Source organism: Sceloporus occidentalis, unplaced genomic scaffold (assembly GCF_023333645.1).
Source record: "Sceloporus occidentalis isolate IW3139 unplaced genomic scaffold, rSceOcc1.0.p SCAF_160, whole genome shotgun sequence".
Taxonomy (NCBI): Eukaryota; Metazoa; Chordata; class Lepidosauria; order Squamata; family Phrynosomatidae; genus Sceloporus; species Sceloporus occidentalis.
Window position 1 is genome coordinate 1177737 of NW_028317140.1, and position 20018 is coordinate 1197754.

At 50.2% G+C, this 20018-nt stretch overlaps 4 protein-coding genes across 4 annotated transcripts; 2 read left to right on the top strand and 2 right to left on the bottom strand.

Moving 5' to 3' along the window:
- Window positions 1–341: 341 nt before the first annotated feature.
- LOC149279840 (BTB/POZ domain-containing protein KCTD14-like) lies at window positions 342–3000 on the bottom strand. Its single transcript, XM_089500782.1, has 2 exons — window positions 2944–3000; window positions 342–1013 (listed from the first exon to the last, which is right to left on the bottom strand). Exons 1-2 carry the CDS (start codon window positions 2998–3000, stop codon window positions 342–344), a joined length of 729 nt encoding a protein of 242 aa, XP_089356908.1.
- A 5625-nt stretch (window positions 3001–8625) lies between these two features.
- On the top strand, window positions 8626–8970 carry LOC149279841 (mid1-interacting protein 1-B-like). Its single transcript, XM_089500835.1, has one exon. It carries the CDS (start codon window positions 8626–8628, stop codon window positions 8968–8970), a length of 345 nt encoding a protein of 114 aa, XP_089356961.1.
- Window positions 8971–10236: 1266 nt separating this feature from the next.
- On the top strand, window positions 10237–11148 carry LOC149279842 (transmembrane protein 171-like). The gene has a single exon (XM_089500836.1). It carries the CDS (start codon window positions 10237–10239, stop codon window positions 11146–11148), a length of 912 nt encoding a protein of 303 aa, XP_089356962.1.
- A 1034-nt stretch (window positions 11149–12182) lies between these two features.
- On the bottom strand, window positions 12183–17125 carry LOC149279843 (NADH dehydrogenase [ubiquinone] 1 subunit C2-like). The gene is made up of 3 exons (XM_089500849.1): window positions 16987–17125; window positions 14396–14539; window positions 12183–12232 (listed from the first exon to the last, which is right to left on the bottom strand). The coding sequence occupies exons 1-3, from the start codon at window positions 17123–17125 to the stop codon at window positions 12183–12185; spliced, it is 333 nt and encodes a 110-aa protein (XP_089356975.1).
- Window positions 17126–20018: the final 2893 nt, after the last annotated feature.

A 20018-nucleotide genomic window follows, 5' to 3' on the forward strand; every position in this document is an offset into this window, starting at 1 on the left:
GACTCCTAGGATCGTAAGAGGCGTTATTTGCCGAACACCGACTCTCTTCTGCGGTCTATTAAAGCTGAGCATTCCAGACGTATATTTAATGCCACGGTCCCGAACCCCCTGCTGTTGGCTGCGCCCCCCCCCCCTTTTTATCTTGTACGGAACCAACAAAAAACCCAGTCTTCCAAAACCTCCTCTTCTACAAAAAGATCCGATTGCGCCGCTAAATGAACATGATACGGAAGCGCTGAATATTTCCGCGTTGACGTATAAAAACGTCATGGTGTAAACATTACGAGGGAGATTCTTTTTCCGGGTCCACGTTCCGGGCAGCAGCTCGATAAACGTCTCCTTTACCACCAAGCGAACGCAAACTTGTAAATAAAGTCATAATACTTCATGCGGAAGCCTTTGTTGACGTCGTAAGCCGCGTAGGACACCTTATAGCCTTTCTCCTCAATGTCCGCCTTGATGCAGTCCAAGAGGTCCGTGATCCCCGGCGAGGCCTTCCAGGGGCCGAACTTCACCACCGACTCCTTGTCCATATCGAGGGCGTTCAGGGCGTCGTGACACTTGGCGGCGTCCTCCTCCGTCCTCACGATGCACACGATGACGTTGGAGTACCGTGACGCCACGACCTCGGCCCGGGCGATGCGGATCATCACCTCGATGTTCTCGCTGTAGTTGGGCACCCGGGCCAGGAACTGCTTCCTCCCGACCTGCTCGCCGAAGATCTGCGGCGTCTCTTCCAGCTTCTTCACCAAAGGCTCGATCTCGTAGAAGACGGCCTCCCGGTACACCTCCGGGATGCGCTGGGTGGGCAGCTGGCTGCTGCGTAGGTACTCGAGGACGTAGCTGAAGTCCCTGCCGTCTCGGTCGATGAAGAACCTTCCCTCGGAGTCCGTGCGCAGCTTGGGCTGCCCGCTGAACATTTCGTGGAGCTTGGAGCCGGGACACTTCTTCAGGGTCCCCAGAGTCGTCGTGTAGAGGAAGCCCCCGATATTGAGCTGCACGATCGGCGACATCTGCAGGAGGGGGGCGAGAAGAGCAAACAGGCCAAACGCTTTATAGGCTTAGAATTAAAAATATATATTAACATATTAATCAATTAATTTATCAATTATCTCCAGCGGCAACAAAAATATGCCTCTGGAACCACTTTATGTCATATTTATATCCCCAAAGTTCCCAAATCCCTGTGTATCCTCTCTCCTCCCCCTGATACCCCCCTCTCTCCTCCCCCTGATACCCGCCTCTCTCCTCCCCCTGATGCCCCCCTTTCTCCTCCCCCTGATGCCTCTCTCCTCCCCCTGATACCCCCCTCTCTCCTCCCCCTGATGCCCCCCTTTCTCCTCCCCCTGATGCCTCTCTCCTCCCCCTGATACCCCCCTCTCTCCTCCCCCTGATGCCCCCCTTTCTCCTCCCCCTGATGCCTCTCTCCTCCCCCTGATACCCCCCTCTCTCCTCCCCCTGATGCCCCCCTCTCTCCTCCCCCTGATGCCCCCCCCTCTCCTCCCCCTGATGCCCCCCTCTCTCCTCCCCCTGATTCCCCCTGATACCCCCCTCTCTTCTCCCCCTGATGTCCCTCTTTTCTAGGAGGTCGGAATGTTTTCCGGGTATGAGGGGATCGCAGGGTTCTACGGCCCTAAAAGCCCCGATAATGTGTATAGAAACAGCAGGGAACGGCTTTATTAACTAAACGGCGTTAATCAAACTCGTCATTCTTTTTTAAGTAATATTCATTCATGTTTCGGTCACACAGGGCTGTAGTCAGCAGCTGCCGATCCCTCCCGGTATGCCCCCCCCCCCCGTGAGTAACACGGTTACCGTGAAACAGTTCAAAGTCATCTGTCTGAAAACGGAAATATTTTACTAGCGTTCTGCTGACGTCACAAAACCTCAGAAATCTACCCAAAAGCCGTGTGTGAGGGGGGAGGGGCGCGAAGCCGGATCCTGGAGCCCCTGCCAGAGGTCGGAATAAGAGCCATGTATTGGGGTGCATTCTTAACCCCTTAAGGACAATGGGCGGTCCCTAAACCCATTGAAAACAATGGGGGCTTTGTCATTAAGGGGTTAAAATGCCCCGGTACAGGCACCATGACTTTTTAAATTTTTTTTACCCTCTCTCAACTTACAGCGATTCAGACATACATCACGGGTCTGTTTGTAACTATGAAAAAGAGACTTCTGAGGTCTGCTTATGTGACACTTCTCAGCCAGCCCAATACAAGTTATTATCTTTATTGTTTTAAGTGTGATTGCTAGCTCTGCAGCCTACGTTCAGGGTCCTGGGGGAGGGGGCAGGGTAAATAATTCATTGCTTAGGGGGGGTGCATTTTCAATGACCCTTTTTCCAAACACTAGACACAATTATACGTGACGAGTGTCCCTGCGCCCAGACAGGGTTTGCAAGATCACCAAATGTTTGCCGGTGGCATAAACAAGCCTCTTGCCACAGCTACCTGCCAAGTGTCCCTATTTAACATAGCCAGTCCCTCCATGGGCCCTCTCTTCTCTTGGAGGTATGAGGGTATCACAGGGTTCTACGGTCTGTTTTAGTTACTTAGTGGAAATATCACCCCTTCCGCAGCAAATGGAAGCTAATTAACCCTTTCACTGCCCGATACCAGGCAACGCAAAATACCGCACGCTAAATAAAGTGTTTTTTTTAACAGGTTACTCTCTCTATGCCGCCAATAACCGCCGTTACTTTTACTAAATATCGGATCTCCTGATACAATCTACCCGTTGTACAGCGCTACGGAATATGATGGCGCTATATAAAACAATAAGTAATAATAATAACCTTAGGAGGCGACCACCAGGGAAAGGGTTGGCAGCAAAGGGGTTAAAATGAAGAATGTGTTAATTGTGAAGCTGCAAAGAGTCAGGTTAGAGGGGATTGCACTGAACCAACCCCCACCCGGCCCCCAGCGCTCTGCCCCTACTACTCACGCTCTGCAGGCTGCTGGTCACCTGCTTCCCGGCGCCCTTATGGTTGGAGACGCTCATTCCTGCCGCTGACACCCGGCGCAGAGTCACGAAGATCGCAGCGTCTCCCCGGACTCCTTCCTGCAAACCCGAGCGGCCTCTGCTCCTGCCTCCAGAAACCTCCCACGTCTAACAGGTGTAGTAGGGGGAGTGTCCGCCTCCCAGCGGAAGAGCTCAGTCACCCTACAGCTGACACAGGCAAACAGCAGCATGCCGTGCCAAAGAAAATGGCAAATAAACGAATGACGTCATCCTAACCGTGCATCTAACACAGAAACCCAGAACCCGCCGGCAGATCGGCCCCGGCGGCCCCCGTCTGGTCGCCCGTTTCTCCTGCTGTAACGACTCAAACCTTAATCGGTCGTCGGTCTCGTCTTCGATTCAGGAGCCGTATGTCCATCCCATGCATGTTTAATACCCTCACTGTATTACCCTCTACCACCTCTGCTGGGAGGCTGCTCCACTTATCTACCAGCCTCTCAGTAAAGTAAAACTTCCTTCCATTCCATGTCAGCCTCTGTCCTTCGTTAAATCCCTTTACGTATTTAAATGCTGTTTACCCAGCAAACATTCTCACCTCCTAGAAAAGAGGGGCATCAGGGGAGGAGAGAGGGGGCATGTATTACCCTCTACCACTTCTGCTGGGAGGCTGCTCCACTTATGAGGAGAGCAGAGAGGGGGCATCGGGGGAGGGAAAAGGGGCACCAGGGTTTTGAAGTATAAAGAGAGGGACTGTCCAAACTAAACAGGGACACTTGGGAGGTATGTTTTAGGAACGTGGTTTATAAGTGATCGTTTGCCGGTGAGGATTTTCTCACAGGAAGAAAAAACATTCAATTATCCAAAAACTAGAAAACAGCCCGATATCTTTGGAAATGTAGTTTTTAACCAAATAGTTAAATATTAAAGATATTTGGCGGCTCCCCCTGCCCCCCCTCGCTGGCCACCCGGTAGCGATACTGGTCTCTATACTGGCGGGGACAGGGCTTCCGCCCCGCAGGGCTCCAGGAGCGCTCTTTGCCTCTAAGCTCGTGCCACAAATCGAGATCTCTTGCGACTGGGAGCCGGCGGAGGGGAGGAATAAGTGCGTCAGCGACACAATTAACCCCTTGAGTGCCTGTATTTTTATTGGCATCTACTTTGCACAGACCCCCTTTCTGCATAGACATTGGTGCGCACAGGGGGCAGACTTATTATTATTTATTGTTTTATATAGCGCCAACATATTCTGTAGCGCTGTACACTCCTGTGACCACGCTTATTATTACACCCCCGTATTCTTAACAATGAAAACCTTTCCCGCGCCTCGCCTCCCAGCATCTTCGTCCCCAGAACGTTCTCAACGAGAATCTCTCAGGGAACGTTAATCGGTCATTCTTACAATTACTGAGAGAAACGTTAGGACAAGGGGTCATAAAAGAGTTTACTGAGAGGGTGGTGCATAAGTGGAGCAGCCTCCCAGCAGAAGCGGTAGAGGGTAATACAGTGAGGGGATTAAACATGCATGGGATAGACATACGGCTCCTGAATCTAAGACGACACCAATGACTGATTAAGGTTTGAGTCTTTACAGACGGGGGCCGTCGGGGGCCGATCTGTGTTTCTGTGTGACAGGTTGCGTAATTTTCTGTGTTATTCATGGAGTCGGCGCACTTCAAACAAGTAGGTTTTCTTGTGCAAATACGAAACTCCGATCCACCCTTTCCGTCCACGCGAAACGAGCCCCCGAGAGCCGGGTCCGCTAAGCTGCGCGCCACCTCTGTGAATCCTGGAACGCAGGGCGCGCGGTGAGGACCTCTGTGCGCTGCGTCCTCATCGGTCGGATTCTAAGAACGGCAGGAATTTAACCAATATCATTAAAGGGACGTCGCCGTGGCGATGACGGGGTGGCCCTGGGGCTTCTTAAACTCACGCGGAGGTTGGCAGAGCATTTCCAACTGGTGGCCCCGCACTGCAGCACCAGACCTGGCGGGGATGGGAGGGGACGTGGGCGGGGACGTGGGAGGGGAGTGGGGCCCAGAGAAGTGGCCCTTCACCCGGGTGAGCGTGTGCTGCTGTCGGCCAGCGGCATTTGCCCATGGGTGCCAGATGATGGAGGCCGACGGCTGGATATGCGCGGCCGTGCGTGTTTTGAGTACGGATACGGCGAAGCCGGGCATATCCGGCCGCACGGCGCAGCAGCTGATCCCGACCGGCCAGTCCGGGCCTGTCTGGGCAGAGCTGACCTATGACCTGAACAAATATGGGGCCCGTATCACAGTTTATAACAAAGGGTTAATAACATATTTACCTTCATCTTTTATTACGTAATCGTCACCTACTTACGTCCGGCGGGTTAAGGTGAGGCGGCTCTTTCTACATGCTTTTTGCTAATAAATCACCAGATCGGATTATTGATGGACTAATATAGCGCCGTCATATTCCGCAGCGCAGTACAGCGGGTCTCGTCAGAATTTTCCGGAAGAAAAGGTGAGGCTGTAGGAGATAAGCGTACGATCGCTGACTGTGCTGGGTGTATCGCTGACTGTGCTGCGTACGCCCGCATATGTAAATAAAGCCACACCCACACGACCGGGCAGAAGCGAGGCGGCGTATCATAACATGCGATTGTAGCTATGGGTGTTAGCGTGTGAATGTGTCACATGCGTGTGAATGAGGGTGACAGGACCCTTGAGGTTTGGCAGGAGCCGAGGACAGCGAGCTGCCATCTAGCCTAACGGTTCCTTCATACAAAGCTTCTGGCAAGAATGGTGGGCCCCTGAGGGCCCCGCGCATGAGCTTACAATCTAAAAAGAATTATTATGGGTGACTGAAAGAAAAGAGGGAGTAGTAGCTACCTGAAGAAGTAATTAGGGGTAAGTGGTTGCGGCAAGATGGCGGCTCAGAAATCTTTTAAATAATTTAACTCTTTTAGTCCCTGTGACGCGACCAATCGCAACGCTGACAGCTGCACGAGCCCCGGGTCTCCTGCATTATTTGCGATATTATAACATATTCAGCTGCAGGGGCATAACCAAAATCCCGGGCCCCACTGTTAAATGCGTTAAGCCCCCCCCCCCCGTGTATGTGCCGTGCTTGGGATCTACACGGCGTGGAACATGTTATGGAACACGTGACTTTCCTGCGCTCTCGTCTACAAAAACACAAAACGGGAGCCGGCAGAACCTTAACGTCACTTTATATATAATAAAAGAATTCCGACGTCATTAACGGCAGATTACAGCTGCTGTCAGAGGGCCCACTTCTGCCCCAAGAACCATTACGGGGCCAACTGGGGGCTGCGGGGGGTCCATGATATCCCGCTGTTTCACTCGCTCTCCTTGGGCTAGAAACTGTCTTATAACAAGAGCTCCCTCTAAATACTAGAACAGCATCCGCATCACACCTGCCTCCCGTAGAGCTACCTGCGCTGACATCACACCTGCCTCCCGTAGAGCTACCTGTGCTGACATCACACCTGCCTCCCGTAGAGCTACCTGTGCTGACATCACACCTGCCTCCCGTAGAGCTACCTGCGCTGACATCACACCTGCCTCCCGTAGAGGTACCTGCGCTGACATCACGCCTGCCTCCCGTAGAGGTACCTGCGCTGACATCACGCCTGCCTCCCGTAGAGCTACCTGCGCTGACATCACACCTGCCTCCCGTAGAGCTACCTGCGCTGACATCACACCTGCCTCCCGTAGAGCTACCTGTGCTGACATCACGCCTGCCTCCCGTAGAGCTACCTGCGCTGACATCACACCTGCCTCCCGTAGAGGTACCTGTGCTGAGATCACACCTGCCTCCCGTAGAGGTACCTGCGCTGACATCACGCCTGCCTCCCGTAGAGGTACCTGCGCTGACATCACGCCTGCCTCCCGTAGAGGTACCTGCGCTGACATCACACCTGCCTCCCGTAGAGGTACCTGCGCTGACATCACGCCTGCCTCCCGTAGACATCACACGGGGCAGATTTCATATTCTTACCAGTAGCCAAAAGGTAGATGGAAGAGCTGAAATTCCTATGACACTCAGCCAGCCACACGTACCCGGAATGACACTTTTTGGCTGCCTACATCCATGCGCTTCCATAATACGTTTGTTCTTCTCGCCGTTCCACGTGAAGACGTACCTCTCCATGTGCCGCTCTCCTCCCTTGATGCTGAGAATGTTTGTTGCAGGTGCGGGTGGTCCGGGGGGCCGCTACAAAAACTGGTCCCACCTGGACCGGCCCGGTTCACTGACACAGATCACTTTTATGTTATATCGCTAATAATGACGTTTTATTCACTTTTGGGGGTTTATAGCCGGTGGCCGATTTATTTTCCGTTTGGCCCTAAATAGAGCCGGCTTTACCTATCTCTGCGCTGCAGGAGCCTATAAGGGTTTTCCTAAAATACGCGCTTCTTGTCTCATTTTCATTATTAAGTGAATGAAACAGTTAAATATTAGAAGAGTCCGAGGGCCACTCCAAGGCAGCAACGCGGTTTGGCAACCGACTGTTGAAACCGACACCGTGATGTCCTGTCTGGGTCACTGACTCCTATTACCCTCATACGTGCAGTAAGCGGCTGAACGGATAGAAACGCAAGCTCTGCAGCCCAGTAATGACCCCTTTGATATAAATCACATTTTACATATTAATTATTTAGGATATTTTTATGCTCATAGAAACCCAGAACCTGCCAGCAGATCGGCCCTCATCCGGCCCCCGTCTAGTCGTTGGCCACGTCTTAGATTCAGGAGCCGTATGTCTATCCCATGCATGTTTAATACCCTCACTGTATTACCCTCTAGCACTTCCGCTGGGAGGCTGTTCCGCTTATCTACCACCCTTTCTTGAATTCCTTTACCGATAAACTAGCATCCGGACGTCTATTCTCTCCAAAAATACCCTGCGGCATTCAAGGGACATGCAAACACTACCTCGGCAAAAAAAGGCTTGATGGGGAGAAAAAAGTCTTGATTGGGGAGAATAAAGGGTTCTAAAGGTAATTTATAATTAACTCCTGCATTACCGCGTCTTCATCTCTATTCAATCAAAAAGAACAATAATAGAAAGCGGAGTCGTTAGTAGAAGTTCATACATTTCACTGCAGCAGCATAGAAACGAATGTAACATTTTATAAACCATCTGAAGAAGAGACCTCTGAGGTCTGGAAAGCTTTAGTAACTTTTTCCTTTGTTTGGCCCAATAAAATGTATCAACTATATATATATATATACAAACTGCACTGTTTCTCCTCTGCCAGTCCTGTTACTTGTATCAATGTTTTAACGCGTCAGGACGTGGATTCACTGATTTAGTGAATATCTCCCGACGTTTATGTTCCCTGATGAAACATGACTTATTTGCCAATTCCCCGATAACCCTGATTCTCCGAGGCCGGCGTTTGCCGTGTAAACATCGCCTTACGCAACACGCGGTCTGCTTTATACAAAGAGTCGAATCCTGCCAGGTTTCCAGAAAAAAAAAAAAAAAAAAAGGCTGAATGGCTTGACGGCCTCTGATTGGTCGGTTTCCATCATGTGCGGACACGCTTTAGGAACGACCACCCATTACTATTTTTTTTAAATAATTGCTATAAAAGCTCCAACGCCGACATCTCCGGCTAAAAGGAGGCAGCCATGCAAGCGCCCCAAGTCAACTGCGTAACCGCGGCCATGGCCAGGTTCTGCACCGCCGCTCGGAACATGGAACAGGCGGTCATGTTCCCCAGTCTGCTGCGAGAGGTCGACGTGGAGGAGTCCGCCAACCCGCCAAGCTCCGAGGCCAAAGACTTGTATGAACTTTACGTGAAGCTGAAGAACATCAGGGTGATCCTGGAGCACGGCGTGGTTCCAGCGGGGATCCAGAAGACCGACCCCGAGGAGAAGACGGCGAACAACGAAGGGATGATCTATCACCACCTGGCGGGGCTCTTCTGCATCCTCGGCCAGCTGACCAAAGAGTCCAACGCGTTGACCAGCAGGTACAATGACCTCATCGGGACGCCCGTGGGGCGCTGACCATGGAGGGACGCGGACGCCGCATCGGCTGGGACCGCGTGGACGTCATTGATCTGCAGAACTTTACACGCAACAAACGTAACTAAACATTCGAATGTTCCAAACCAGTATACACCAGCGAGCGTGCGGAGGGAACTGGTCCGGCCGCGGTGCCAGCAGACGTTTTGGGCAAATGTTTTTTGTTTTTTGGGGGGCTACGTGGCTAATAAAGTAAAAGAATAATGATGTTTGAGTTTGTATCTTCGGTAAAACATATAACGGTCACCTTGTTGATGTCAAAATTCAGGTAACAGTAAAGCCAGATGATTTGATACAAAAGCACCTGATTTTATTGGGGGCCGGCGCAGAAAAAAGCTAAAGAGTTGCCCAATATTTTAGGATCTCAGAGGTCTCTTCTTCAGATAGAAAGCATTCTCAGAACGCACAAAAAGACAACGATATACAGAAAAAAAATGTTTTATTATTGGAGATCTGGAAAGCCCCCCCCCCCCAAAAAAAAACTATCGCAGAGCCCTTTAAAAGTCTTAATTTATGGAAGCCGCTGATGCGCAGTCAGATTTTTATATCGCCACCTAGTGGGTAAACAGTGACAGGGGCTTCAAACACGGAGTAGGGTTGTCTGAGCCGTATAAATTTAGGATTATTTTTCGATGAATCGAATATAAAAAAAATAGGCAAATCAGTTTTTTATTTCAAATAATTTAATGAGGAAATTAGGTTAAAAATGAACAGAATAAAAAACTTAAAACTGACATTAACGTCTGTCATCATATCTCATTATCACATCGGCATTCCTGTAATCACCTTTCTATTTATTTTTTCATGTTTAATAAAAACGACCACCATTTGAAATACCTCGGAGTGTCTAGTGTATGATTTGTGGAATAAAACACTGTCATTTGTGAAAGCGGCAGCTGTATTGGTATTTGGAAGCAGGACAGAACACCCCCATGGCCTTTGCACTGTGGTACAGCCTGCCCTGACTGTGATGTCATAGTGCTGTGACATCACAATGCTGTGATGTTCTGTAAAAGCGCATCCAGACACTCTGGTTGTTTCAGATTGTGAGCAGTAGCAGTACTGAGCATAACAGTTACCTGTCCACGACAGGGAGCGAAACTGAGCTTTCAATTGACTTTAAAAAGACAAAATAGGCAGAGATTAAAAGGCCTTCATTCGTGTGCACGCAATAGCCGGCACATAGGTGCGAGTCTCTGCACCTGAACATCTTTGACTGACCCCCGACAGGTACACGTTTCAGCCGTCATGGAGCGCACTTGCTCCGGCACTCCTAGCCCTGGCACAAGCAGCAGAATAACATTCACGCTGTTTGTGTTTGGCTGGGCGCTCTTATGCGGCGGATCTCTACTTTCTGTCTATGGGTTCGCGACATGCCAGTCCGACAGCTGTATCACCTACAAGGCGACGGGCCCGGTACTTGCCGGGATAGGGCTGGCATATTTATTGATGGCAGAGTTTACTGCCCAACGAGAGAGGAGAAGGAGGGAATTAGAAGGAGACCCGACGGATCCAGATAGCAGCTTCCTCTGCGGGAAAAGCCGGCAGTTTGTGCAGTTCGTAATACTCGGGATGCTGTTACTGGCTTGCGGGGTACTGATTAGTATCCCAGGACTTGTGTTTCCAGCCTGCAAGCCGGTATCCAACACAGACAAACCCCCTAAAGTCTGTGAAACTCCCTTACTGCAGACAATCGTAATCATACTAATCGTCTTGTGTTACTGCCTGGCTATCTGTCTGAGTAAAAACCGTCGGGACGGCGACTCTGAGGAGGACCCAGAAGCCTGCAGATATCAGCCGCTTCCTGTAAGTGTGGGTGACGAAGTCTTCACGGTCCCGTCAGCCCCACCTCCACCTTTTGCAGGAGGAGATGATTGGCCAATGAGCAGGGACCCTCCTTCCTACGACAGCGTCCTGTTTGAAAGGGGCGACCGTGATTCCGGCGGAAGCGACGGGGAAGACATACACACCGTTCCATGGCGATGGGGGCCGAGAATAGAATACATCAACGGGCCTATCCCTTCGGAGCCACCTCCAAGATATGAGGACATATACCCTTCTCAGCCGGATCCTGAAGAGAGCTCATCATCATCATCATCGTATTACTCGTTTTCCCAATCATCGGAGTCGAGTGACTATGAGCTCGCACCAGGACCCTAAACGTTGAAAGACTGAACTATTGGGGGGTTTTTTTTCTAACATTTCGACTCAGTACAGAGTTTGAGCCGGAAGCGTCACCCAAAACATCACATCTGACAATATCCAGGTCTGCAGATAAAGGACTGAAATCAGACCGGGTTTTTGGTCAGTGCCGGCACCGTACATGACGCCTGTTGAAATGTTTTTTTCCCCCCCGTGAGACTTCCACCTTAAATAACGGATAAATAAAATGACATCTTTTCATGGTTGCCCCTCAAACAGTATCTGTGTGCGTTTGTGTGTGTGTTGGATATACCGCGTGTACGAGGTCACATTATCGTATGGAATCTATAAGATAAATCTCTTATGTGTGAGATCAATGTGTTATCTATGGCTTGGAAGCACCTCCAAGATACGAGATATATCGTACCCAGCGCGATCCTCTTCATATTACTCGAGCGACTATGAGCCGGGACCAGGACCATAAATGTGGAAAGTCAGCGGTTTTAGCTTAGCAATGTCGTGTCTTCGTTAAAATGTGCCGTGTTTATATATATGTCTGTGCCGTCACGACCATCTCTTGCCAAATAGGCATCATGCGCCCTGACAAGCAGTCTGTTTGGGGGGGCAATGACGGCACAAGCAGTCTGTTTGGGGGGGCAATGACGGCACAAGCAGTCTGTTTAGGGGGGGCAATGACGGCACAAGCAGTCTGTTTAGGGGGGGCAATGACGGCACAGGCAGAGTGTTACGATGGATCGGTGAAGTCGGGGGCCCCGGGGCAATACCGCATTATTGCAATAACTCAATTATCCGCAGTATTTTATAAACTCCACCAACGCCTTTTTACCCCCCCGGGACTGCTGGAGGGATATTAAATCATGAAGTCAGACAGAAGACATTTTCTTACATTTTTAATTATATAAATTATGACTTTTTACCCCGTAGCGAACGATACCGTAGAGACAATTAACTTTGTTAACACGATGAAGCCGCTCCGGCGACGTTCCGCTCTCGGTGATCCCCGGCGTCCGGCGGGCCGACTTCTCACCCGTCTAGCGGATCGGGACAAATTTCTCCAATACTTCAGCCATAGTCTTCTTTTCTAAAACCAAAGAAAAAACAAAACGTTTTAAGAAAAATAAAGAAACGATCGGCAGCTCGAGACTACGATGCGTGAAAGAGACAGTTCATACGGCTCACTAAACACTCACATTTACAATTAACAGAAAAACCGGTGTAAACAGTCAAGTAGGGCTGCAGCAACTAATCGATTAAATTGATAATAATCGATTTTTTTTTTAGAGCTCATGCACTGAAACATAACCCTCGTTTTATAATCCGTTTCATTCACTGAGACTCACAGCAGCAGTTACTGAAGGGAGGGACTGGAAGTAGTAACTGACAATTGACCACGCCCCCTTTTGACCAGTTCAGATTGGCCCCGCCCACTTCCTATAGCATCCACAACTCCACATGGCTCAGCAACTCATCTGTGAGTATAACATTAATATTTGGGCTGCTGAAACTTAGGGGAGGTGGGGGTTTATTTAGGGGCAGTTATGGTTAATGAGGTACTTAGGGGCAGTTATGGTTGATGGGGTGTTTAGGGTTAATTTAGGGGCAGTTATGGTTAATGAGGTATTTAGGGGCAGTTATGGTTAATGGGGTATTGAGGGTTAATTTAGGGGCAGTTATGGTTGATGGGGTGTTTAGGGGCAGTTATGGTTGATGGGGTGTTTAGGGTTAATTTAGGGGCAGTTATGGTTGATGGGGTGTTTAGGGTTAATTTAGGGGCAGTTACGGTTGATGGGGTCTTTAGGGTTAATTTAGGGGCAGTTACGGTTAATGGGGTCGTTAGGGTTAATTAAGGGGCAGTTACGGTTAATGGGGTCGTTAGGGTTAATTAAGGGGCTGTTGTGGTTGATGGGGTCTTTAGGGTTAATTTAGGGGTAGTTATGGTTAATGGGGTGTTTAGGGTTAATTTAATGCTGAGGACTGAGGGTTAATTTAATTAATTTAATAAAAGTTAACTTAAGGTGCAGTTAGAGGTAAAGGGGGGCAAACTGAGGGGAATCTAAATCCTGGGGGCAGTGAAGATTAACCCTGTGTTTATTTATAAAGGTATTGTGTCTGTGTGCTGTGAACGAGTCTGTGAATCTACGAGGGCTCTATGGGATATCTGGGGAGGGCGGAGTGGCATATCAGGGGGTATATAAGGCATATAGGGTATATAAGGCATAAGTGGGGAGGGCGGAGTGGCATATCAGGGGGTATATAAGGCATATAGGGTATATAAGGCATATGTGGGGAGGGCGGAGTGGCATATCAGGGGGTATATAAGGCATATAGGGTATATAAGGCATAAGTGGGGAGGGCGGAGTGGCATATCAGGGGGTATATAAGGCATATAGGGTATATAAGGCATAAGTGGGGAGGGCGAAGTGGCATGTCTGGGGGTATATAAGGCATATAGGGTATCTAAGGCATAAGTGGGGAGGGCAGTGTGGCATGTCTGGGGGTATGTGGCATATGTGGGAGGCAGTGTGGGAAGCCTGGGCTCAAATGTGCATAACTGGGGGGGCAGGTTGGGAAATAAAAAGAAGAAACGCATTGTTTTTAACATCCAGTTATTTTAAATAAAGGAAAAAAGTGCATTTTTTATCCGATTAATCGAAAAAAATAATCGGCCAACTAATCGATTATGAAAATAATCGTTAGTTGCAGCCCTACAGTCAAGCACTAACTGCCCCCCTCCCCCGCCATACTGGATCTCCGTACTGCAGCTTCCACCTTATACACAGGCAAAGAATCAAATCATCCTCCCAAACATGCCGGCCCTCATACGCACGTCATCATATGATAGCTGCGTGGTCCCTTTAAATTCTTTAAGGGGGGGGGGGGAGAGTGCAGAACCCCCCACATTCATTTGCCACCCCCATGTGACATATTCACTTCCACTCAGCTCCGGCTTGGTGAACGCTGCCGCTGGGAGTCTGCTCAGCCCCAGGGAGATTTTAATGGGGATGCTTTCCTCACACCTATTGGCAGCTTCGACCAGGAAAGAGGGTAGCTGCAGGGCTGCAGCTTCTACTCAAGTGAGCTGCCACTGGTCTCAGATTCAGGAGCCATATGCCTATCACATGCATGTTTCATGTCCCTCACTGTGTTAGCTTCTACCACTTCTGCTGGGAGGCTGCTCCACTTATCTCCCACCCATCTCGGCCTCTGGTGTTAGATTGCGCAGGGGGTTCTAGGCTCTCCATACCTGGTTTCTGGAAGTCTTCTGGGTGCTGTCTCATGTACTCGGAGAGCTCCCGGTCTCGCTTGGCGTGCTCGTAGTTCTCTTTCTTGGTCAGATAGTACCCAACGAAAACACCGATGGTGGTGAAAAGCACCTGCCGATGCACCCCTGGGGGAGGCAACAATCATTCTGTCATTACTGCCACGTTTAGAAAGGAAGACACCCATGCCCCCCCCATATACCCCGTATCCTGGGGTTACAGAGCACCTCCCCCATATACCCCATATCCTGGGGTTACAGCGCACCTCCCCTATATACCCCGTATCCTGGGGCCCCGTATCCTGGGGTTACAGAGCACCTCCCCCTATATACCCCGTATCCTGGGGTTACAGCGCGCCTCCCCCTATATACCACGTATCCTGGGGTTACAGAGCACCTCCCCCCATATACCCCATATCCTGGGGTTACAGCGCGCCTCCCCCTATATACCCCGTATCCTGGGGTTACAGCACACCTCCCCTATATACCCCGTATCCTGGGGTTACAGCGCACCTCCCCCTATATACCCCGTATCCTGGGGTTACAGAGCACCTCCCCCCATATACCCCATATCCTGGGGTTACAGCGCGCCTCCCCCTATATACCACGTATCCTGGGGTTACAGAGCACCTCCCCCCATATACCCCATATCCTGGGGTTACAGCACACCTCCCCTATATACCCCGTATCCTGGGGTTACAGCGCACCTCCCCCCATATACCCCGTATCCTGGGGTTACAGCGCGCCTCCCCCCCATATACCCCGTATCCTGGGGCCCCGTATCCTGGGGTTACAGAGCACCTCCCCCCATATACCCCGTATCCTGGGGTTACAGCACACCTCCCCTATATACCCCATATCCTGGGGTTACAGCGCACCTCCCCCTATATACCCCGTATCCTGGGGTTACAGAGCACCTCCCCCCATATACCCCGTATCCTGGGGTTACAGAGCACCTCCCCCTATATACCCCGTATCCTGGGGTTACAGAGCACCTCCCCCTATATACCCCATATCCTGGGGTTACAGAGCACCTCCCCCCATATACCCCGTATCCTGGGGTTACAGAGCACCTCCCCCTATATACCCCGTATCCTGGGGTTAGAGCACCTCCCCCATATACCCCATATCCTGGGGTTACAGCGCACCTCCCCTATATACCCCGTATCCTGGGGTTACAGAGCACCTCCCCCTATATACCCCGTATCCTGGGGTTACAGCGCGCCTCCCCCTATATATCACGTATCCTGGGGTTACAGAGCACCTCCCCCTATATACCCCGTATCCTGGGGTTACAGCGCACCTCCCCCTATATACCCCGTATCCTGGGGTTACAGAGCACCTCCCCCCATATACCCCATATCCTGGGGTTACAGCGCGCCTCCCCCTATATACCCCGTATCCTGGGGTTACAGAGCACCTCCCCCCATATACCCCATATCCTGGGGTTACAGCACACCTCCCCTATATACCCCGTATCCTGGGGTTACAGCGCACCTCCCCCATATACCCCGTATCCTGGGGTTACAGCGCGCCTCCCCCCCATATACCCCGTATCCTGGGGTTACAGCGCGCCTCCCCCCATATACCCCGTATCCTGGGGTTACAGAGCACCTCCCCCCATATACCCCATATCCTGGGGTTACAGCACACCTCCCCTATATACCCCATATCCTGGGGTTACAGCGCACCTCCCCCTATATACCCCGTATCCTGGGGTTACAGAGCACCTCCCCCCATATACCCCGTATCCTGGGGTTACAGCGCGCCTCCCCCCCATATACCCTGTATCCTGGGGTTACAGCGCACCTCCCCCCCATATACCCCGTATCCTGGGGTTACAGCGCGCCTCCCCCCATATACCCCGTATCCTGGGGTTACAGAGCACCTCCCCCCATATACCCCGTATCCTGGGGTTACGGCGCGCCTCCCCCCATATACCCCGTATCCTGGGGTTACAGCGCACCTCCCCCCTATATACCCCGTATCCTGGGGCCCCGTATCCTGGGGTTACAGCGCGCCTCCCCCCATATACCCCGTATCCTGGGGTTACAGCGCGCCTCCCCCCATATACCCCGTATCCTGGGGTTACAGAGCACCTCCCCCCATATACCCCGTATCCTGGGGTTACAGCGCGCCTCCCCCCATATACCCCGTATCCTGGGGTTACAGCGCGCCTCCCCCCATATACCCCGTATCCTGGGGTTACAGAGCACCTCCCCCCATATACCCCGTATCCTGGGGTTACAGCGCGCCTCCCCCCATATACCCCGTATCCTGGGGTTACAGAGCGCCTCCCCCTATATACCCCGTATCCTGGGGTTACAGAGCGCCTCCCCCTATATACCCCGTATCCTGGGGTTACGGAGCACCTCCCCCCTATATACCCCGTATCCTGGGGTTACGGAGCACCTCCCCCCTATATACCCCGTATCCTGGGGTTACGGAGCACCTCCCCTATATACCCCGTATCCTGGGGTTACAGAGCACCCCCTATCCTCCCACTGCCTAGGCACTGACCCCCGTCTTACCCCCGTCTTGCCCCCTCTCCCCGGGCACAGATCCGCGGCACTCACCTGCCCGTAGGGCCGGGTACCGGCAGACTGAATTGTGTGTAATTGCGGTCAGATACCCCACGAAGCCGAACCACAGCGAGTTCCTGTTGGCCAGCCCCGGGGGCGGCAGACACTTCGCCTCGTCCGGCAGCCAAACCATGGTACAGCTTCCAAGGACACGGGGAACACACAGCGGTGACGGACTGGAGTAACAGTAAAGCAGTCCCCCGGAAACACGGGGCGGAAAGAAAGGTTCCGCGTCACAGAGACAAGGGCAGATACCGTAATCCAGCCCGTGGAAGGGGGATTAAGTGTAGTTATAATGCAGGGCCAATGTAGACACACAAGGTGCATGGGCCGGGTACAGTGACAGAACATACCTGCCAGGTGCCCCAGTTTAGTTTGGCCAGTCCTTCTGACACCCAGAACCATATGCCCCTCTTTTCTAGGAACTCAGAATGTTACAGAAAAGTGCTACTTTTGGAGAGAATACACATCTAGATGCTAGTTTATTGGTAAAGGAATTCTAGAAATTGTGGTAGATAAGTGGAACAGCCTCCCAGCAGAAGGGGTAGAGGGTAATACAGTGAGGGTATTAAACATGTATGGGATAGACATACGGCTCCTGAATCTAAGACGAGACCAACGACTGATTAAGGTTTGAGTCGTTACAGCAGGAGAAACGGGCGACTAGACGGGGGCCGAATAAGCCTTATATTCCCCTGGCTCTGCCCTCTTCGCCCCCCGCGTGACTTGCGTCTCCAGGATGTTACCTGCGCTGCTCCCTCGTGCTGTCAGACTTCAAACCCCCTGGTCAGAGAAGCTTACAATCTATATTTCTGCAACTCTCCTCTCCGCTCCGCTCCCTGAACCATCCATAGCTCCAATAAATGCAAAATCCTCCCAGACTCTGCCGGCAGATCGGCCCCATCCGGCCCCCGTCTAGTCAACCGTTTCTCCTGCTGTTAAGACTCAAACCTTAACCAGTCGTCTGTCTCCGCACCCATTGAGCTATACATTGTGCAGGACCAGCTCGGCCCCTTCTTGCTGGTGAAATCTGCCTGTGAGCCCCTAATAATGGAAAACGGGGTGAGGGTTAGAAGCGCAACTTTCCTGCCTACACTCCCTTTAGTGAATAGACCTCTACGGGATCACAATTTAGTCACAACATTCTGTGTATACTGCGTGCGGGTAACCAGTAGCTGCTTTGTGTCCGAGGGGGTAGATCTACTAAGTGCCGTGCATTCCCACACTCAAGGCTGCTGAAAGCTTACATTTTCAGGCAAGCTTGTGCTTCAAATGTCTTAAAAAAAAATAAAAAATAGGCAAGTGATGTCATGGTGACATCACTGGGTTCTGAATCCTTTTTTACATTTCCTTTAAATTCCATTATTTCACCTTTTAATAAAACAACAAAAAACATACATTTTTGTAAGGGAAAACCAAATTTTCTCCCTCTCCTCCAGCGGGGGGGGGGGGGGATGGGAGACCCCGATGAGGCTCTCTAGTCCTCTAGGAAGGGAAGGGTGTTTGTGTGTGTGTGATATATTATATAATGACTATTTTATTCGTAAAGCCATTATATACCAAGTTGACTAATAACGAGGGTCCGAAAAAAAATAAAAAGGTACGGAAAGTTTTCCTTCGGATTGGTTCATAATTTTTTCCCGTTTTGGCACCATTGCAACCTAAATCTTTACATAGTTATCATATATAAAAAAATATAATAAATCAGAAAATATTGGTGACAAATCAAGCAGAGGACTGTGCATGCAGGCGGTGGGTTTTAGAGCCTTAATCTGGGGGGAGGGCAATTCTTTTTTTTTTTTATATGGGGGGGGGTGTTGCAGTTTAATCTTACTCAGGAGGATAAAGTCTTGTCCTTTTTTCTAATTTTGGCAGAAATTCAGTGCCCTTCTGTACCGTGGGGCTGCTGGTGGTCCTGCGGTGCAAAAATCCAGCCTGGATCTCTTCCTAAACCCGGGGGGGGGGGGGCCTTCGGCTGTTAGTGAATAAATAGTACCCCTCCAAATGTAGTTTCCAAAACTAACCGGAAATTTTGTCCAAATGACTTTTGCTTGCCGTGTAGCCAGACTTAACGTAACAGAAACCCCGCAACACCTACGATTTGCCAGGCGTTTCCATGGTAACAAAAACGCAGGCCGCAGTATCGTTAATGGACAAAAAGGAGACACACAAACCACAGGCGATTCATCGTGAAACCGTTATTTATATCTGTACAAAAAAAACAGTCGTAAAAACCGTGGCTATATACACACACAACATGCAAGTACAAAAATGCCTTAAATATTCATCTTTTACACAAATCTATTTACACAAAAAAAAAAATGTCCGGTTAACCTGCGGCAACAGAATTCGGATACAAAGACTGAAATGTAAATACCGGCTTATAACGGAATAAAAAAAAAAAAAAAACTTATCACCCAAGCAGAACTGATATCCAACGGGCGTATGGGCGAAATATTTTAGATTCTCCACTAAAAATAAAAATGTAATGATATATATATTATATATATATATATATATATATATAACACAACACGTTTGAAGACATTATGGCTCGGACTCCAAGCAAGTCAGCCTCCGTTAGCCACAATAAAAATAGTAATAACCTTAAAGAGTGAGGCTACGAATATTTTATTTTAAATTGTAATAAGCTAAAAAAAAAAAAAAAAAAAAAATCCTGCCTGTGACACAAAGAGAGGAAACGGACTGGTTGGAAATGTTTGTTGCCATAGCATGCCTGCTCTTGTCCGGGGCATATAGAACGACATATTGAAGGAATATTAACGGAACCGACACGTGGCTATATACACCCCTCCCCCGCACGCATTTACCCACGTATACTGTACATAGAAATATATACACAAACTTACAGCCACGGGGAAATAATGCAATATTAATGAGACCCCAAACTCCGCCGTTCCCCACTGTGCTGGATTTTAACCCCCGATTCAGGTTTTAATGTAAAAAAAATCTTTAATAATGACATAAGCCTATGTCCAGGGAACCAATCACGTTACTGCTGAGGC

Excerpts from the sequence above, each read along its gene's own strand:
- LOC149279843 (XM_089500849.1), bottom strand. The coding sequence starts at position 17,125 with ATGGTTTGGCTGCCGGACGAGGCGAAGTGTCTGCCGCCCCCGGGGCTG. Across the intron at positions 14,540-16,986 it reads GTACCCGGCCCTACGGGCAG|GGGTGCATCGGCAGGTGCTT; the intron begins GTGAGTGCCGCG and ends TGCCTCCCCCAG. Across the intron at positions 12,233-14,395 it reads AGAAGACTTCCAGAAACCAG|AAAAGAAGACTATGGCTGAA; the intron begins GTATGGAGAGCC and ends CTTTGGTTTTAG.
- LOC149279842 (XM_089500836.1), top strand. The coding sequence starts at position 10,237 with ATGGAGCGCACTTGCTCCGGCACTCCTAGCCCTGGCACAAGCAGCAGA.
- LOC149279841 (XM_089500835.1), top strand. The coding sequence starts at position 8,626 with ATGGCCAGGTTCTGCACCGCCGCTCGGAACATGGAACAGGCGGTCATG.
- LOC149279840 (XM_089500782.1), bottom strand. The coding sequence starts at position 3,000 with ATGAGCGTCTCCAACCATAAGGGCGCCGGGAAGCAGGTGACCAGCAGC. Across the intron at positions 1,014-2,943 it reads TGACCAGCAGCCTGCAGAGC|ATGTCGCCGATCGTGCAGCT; the intron begins GTGAGTAGTAGG and ends CCCCTCCTGCAG.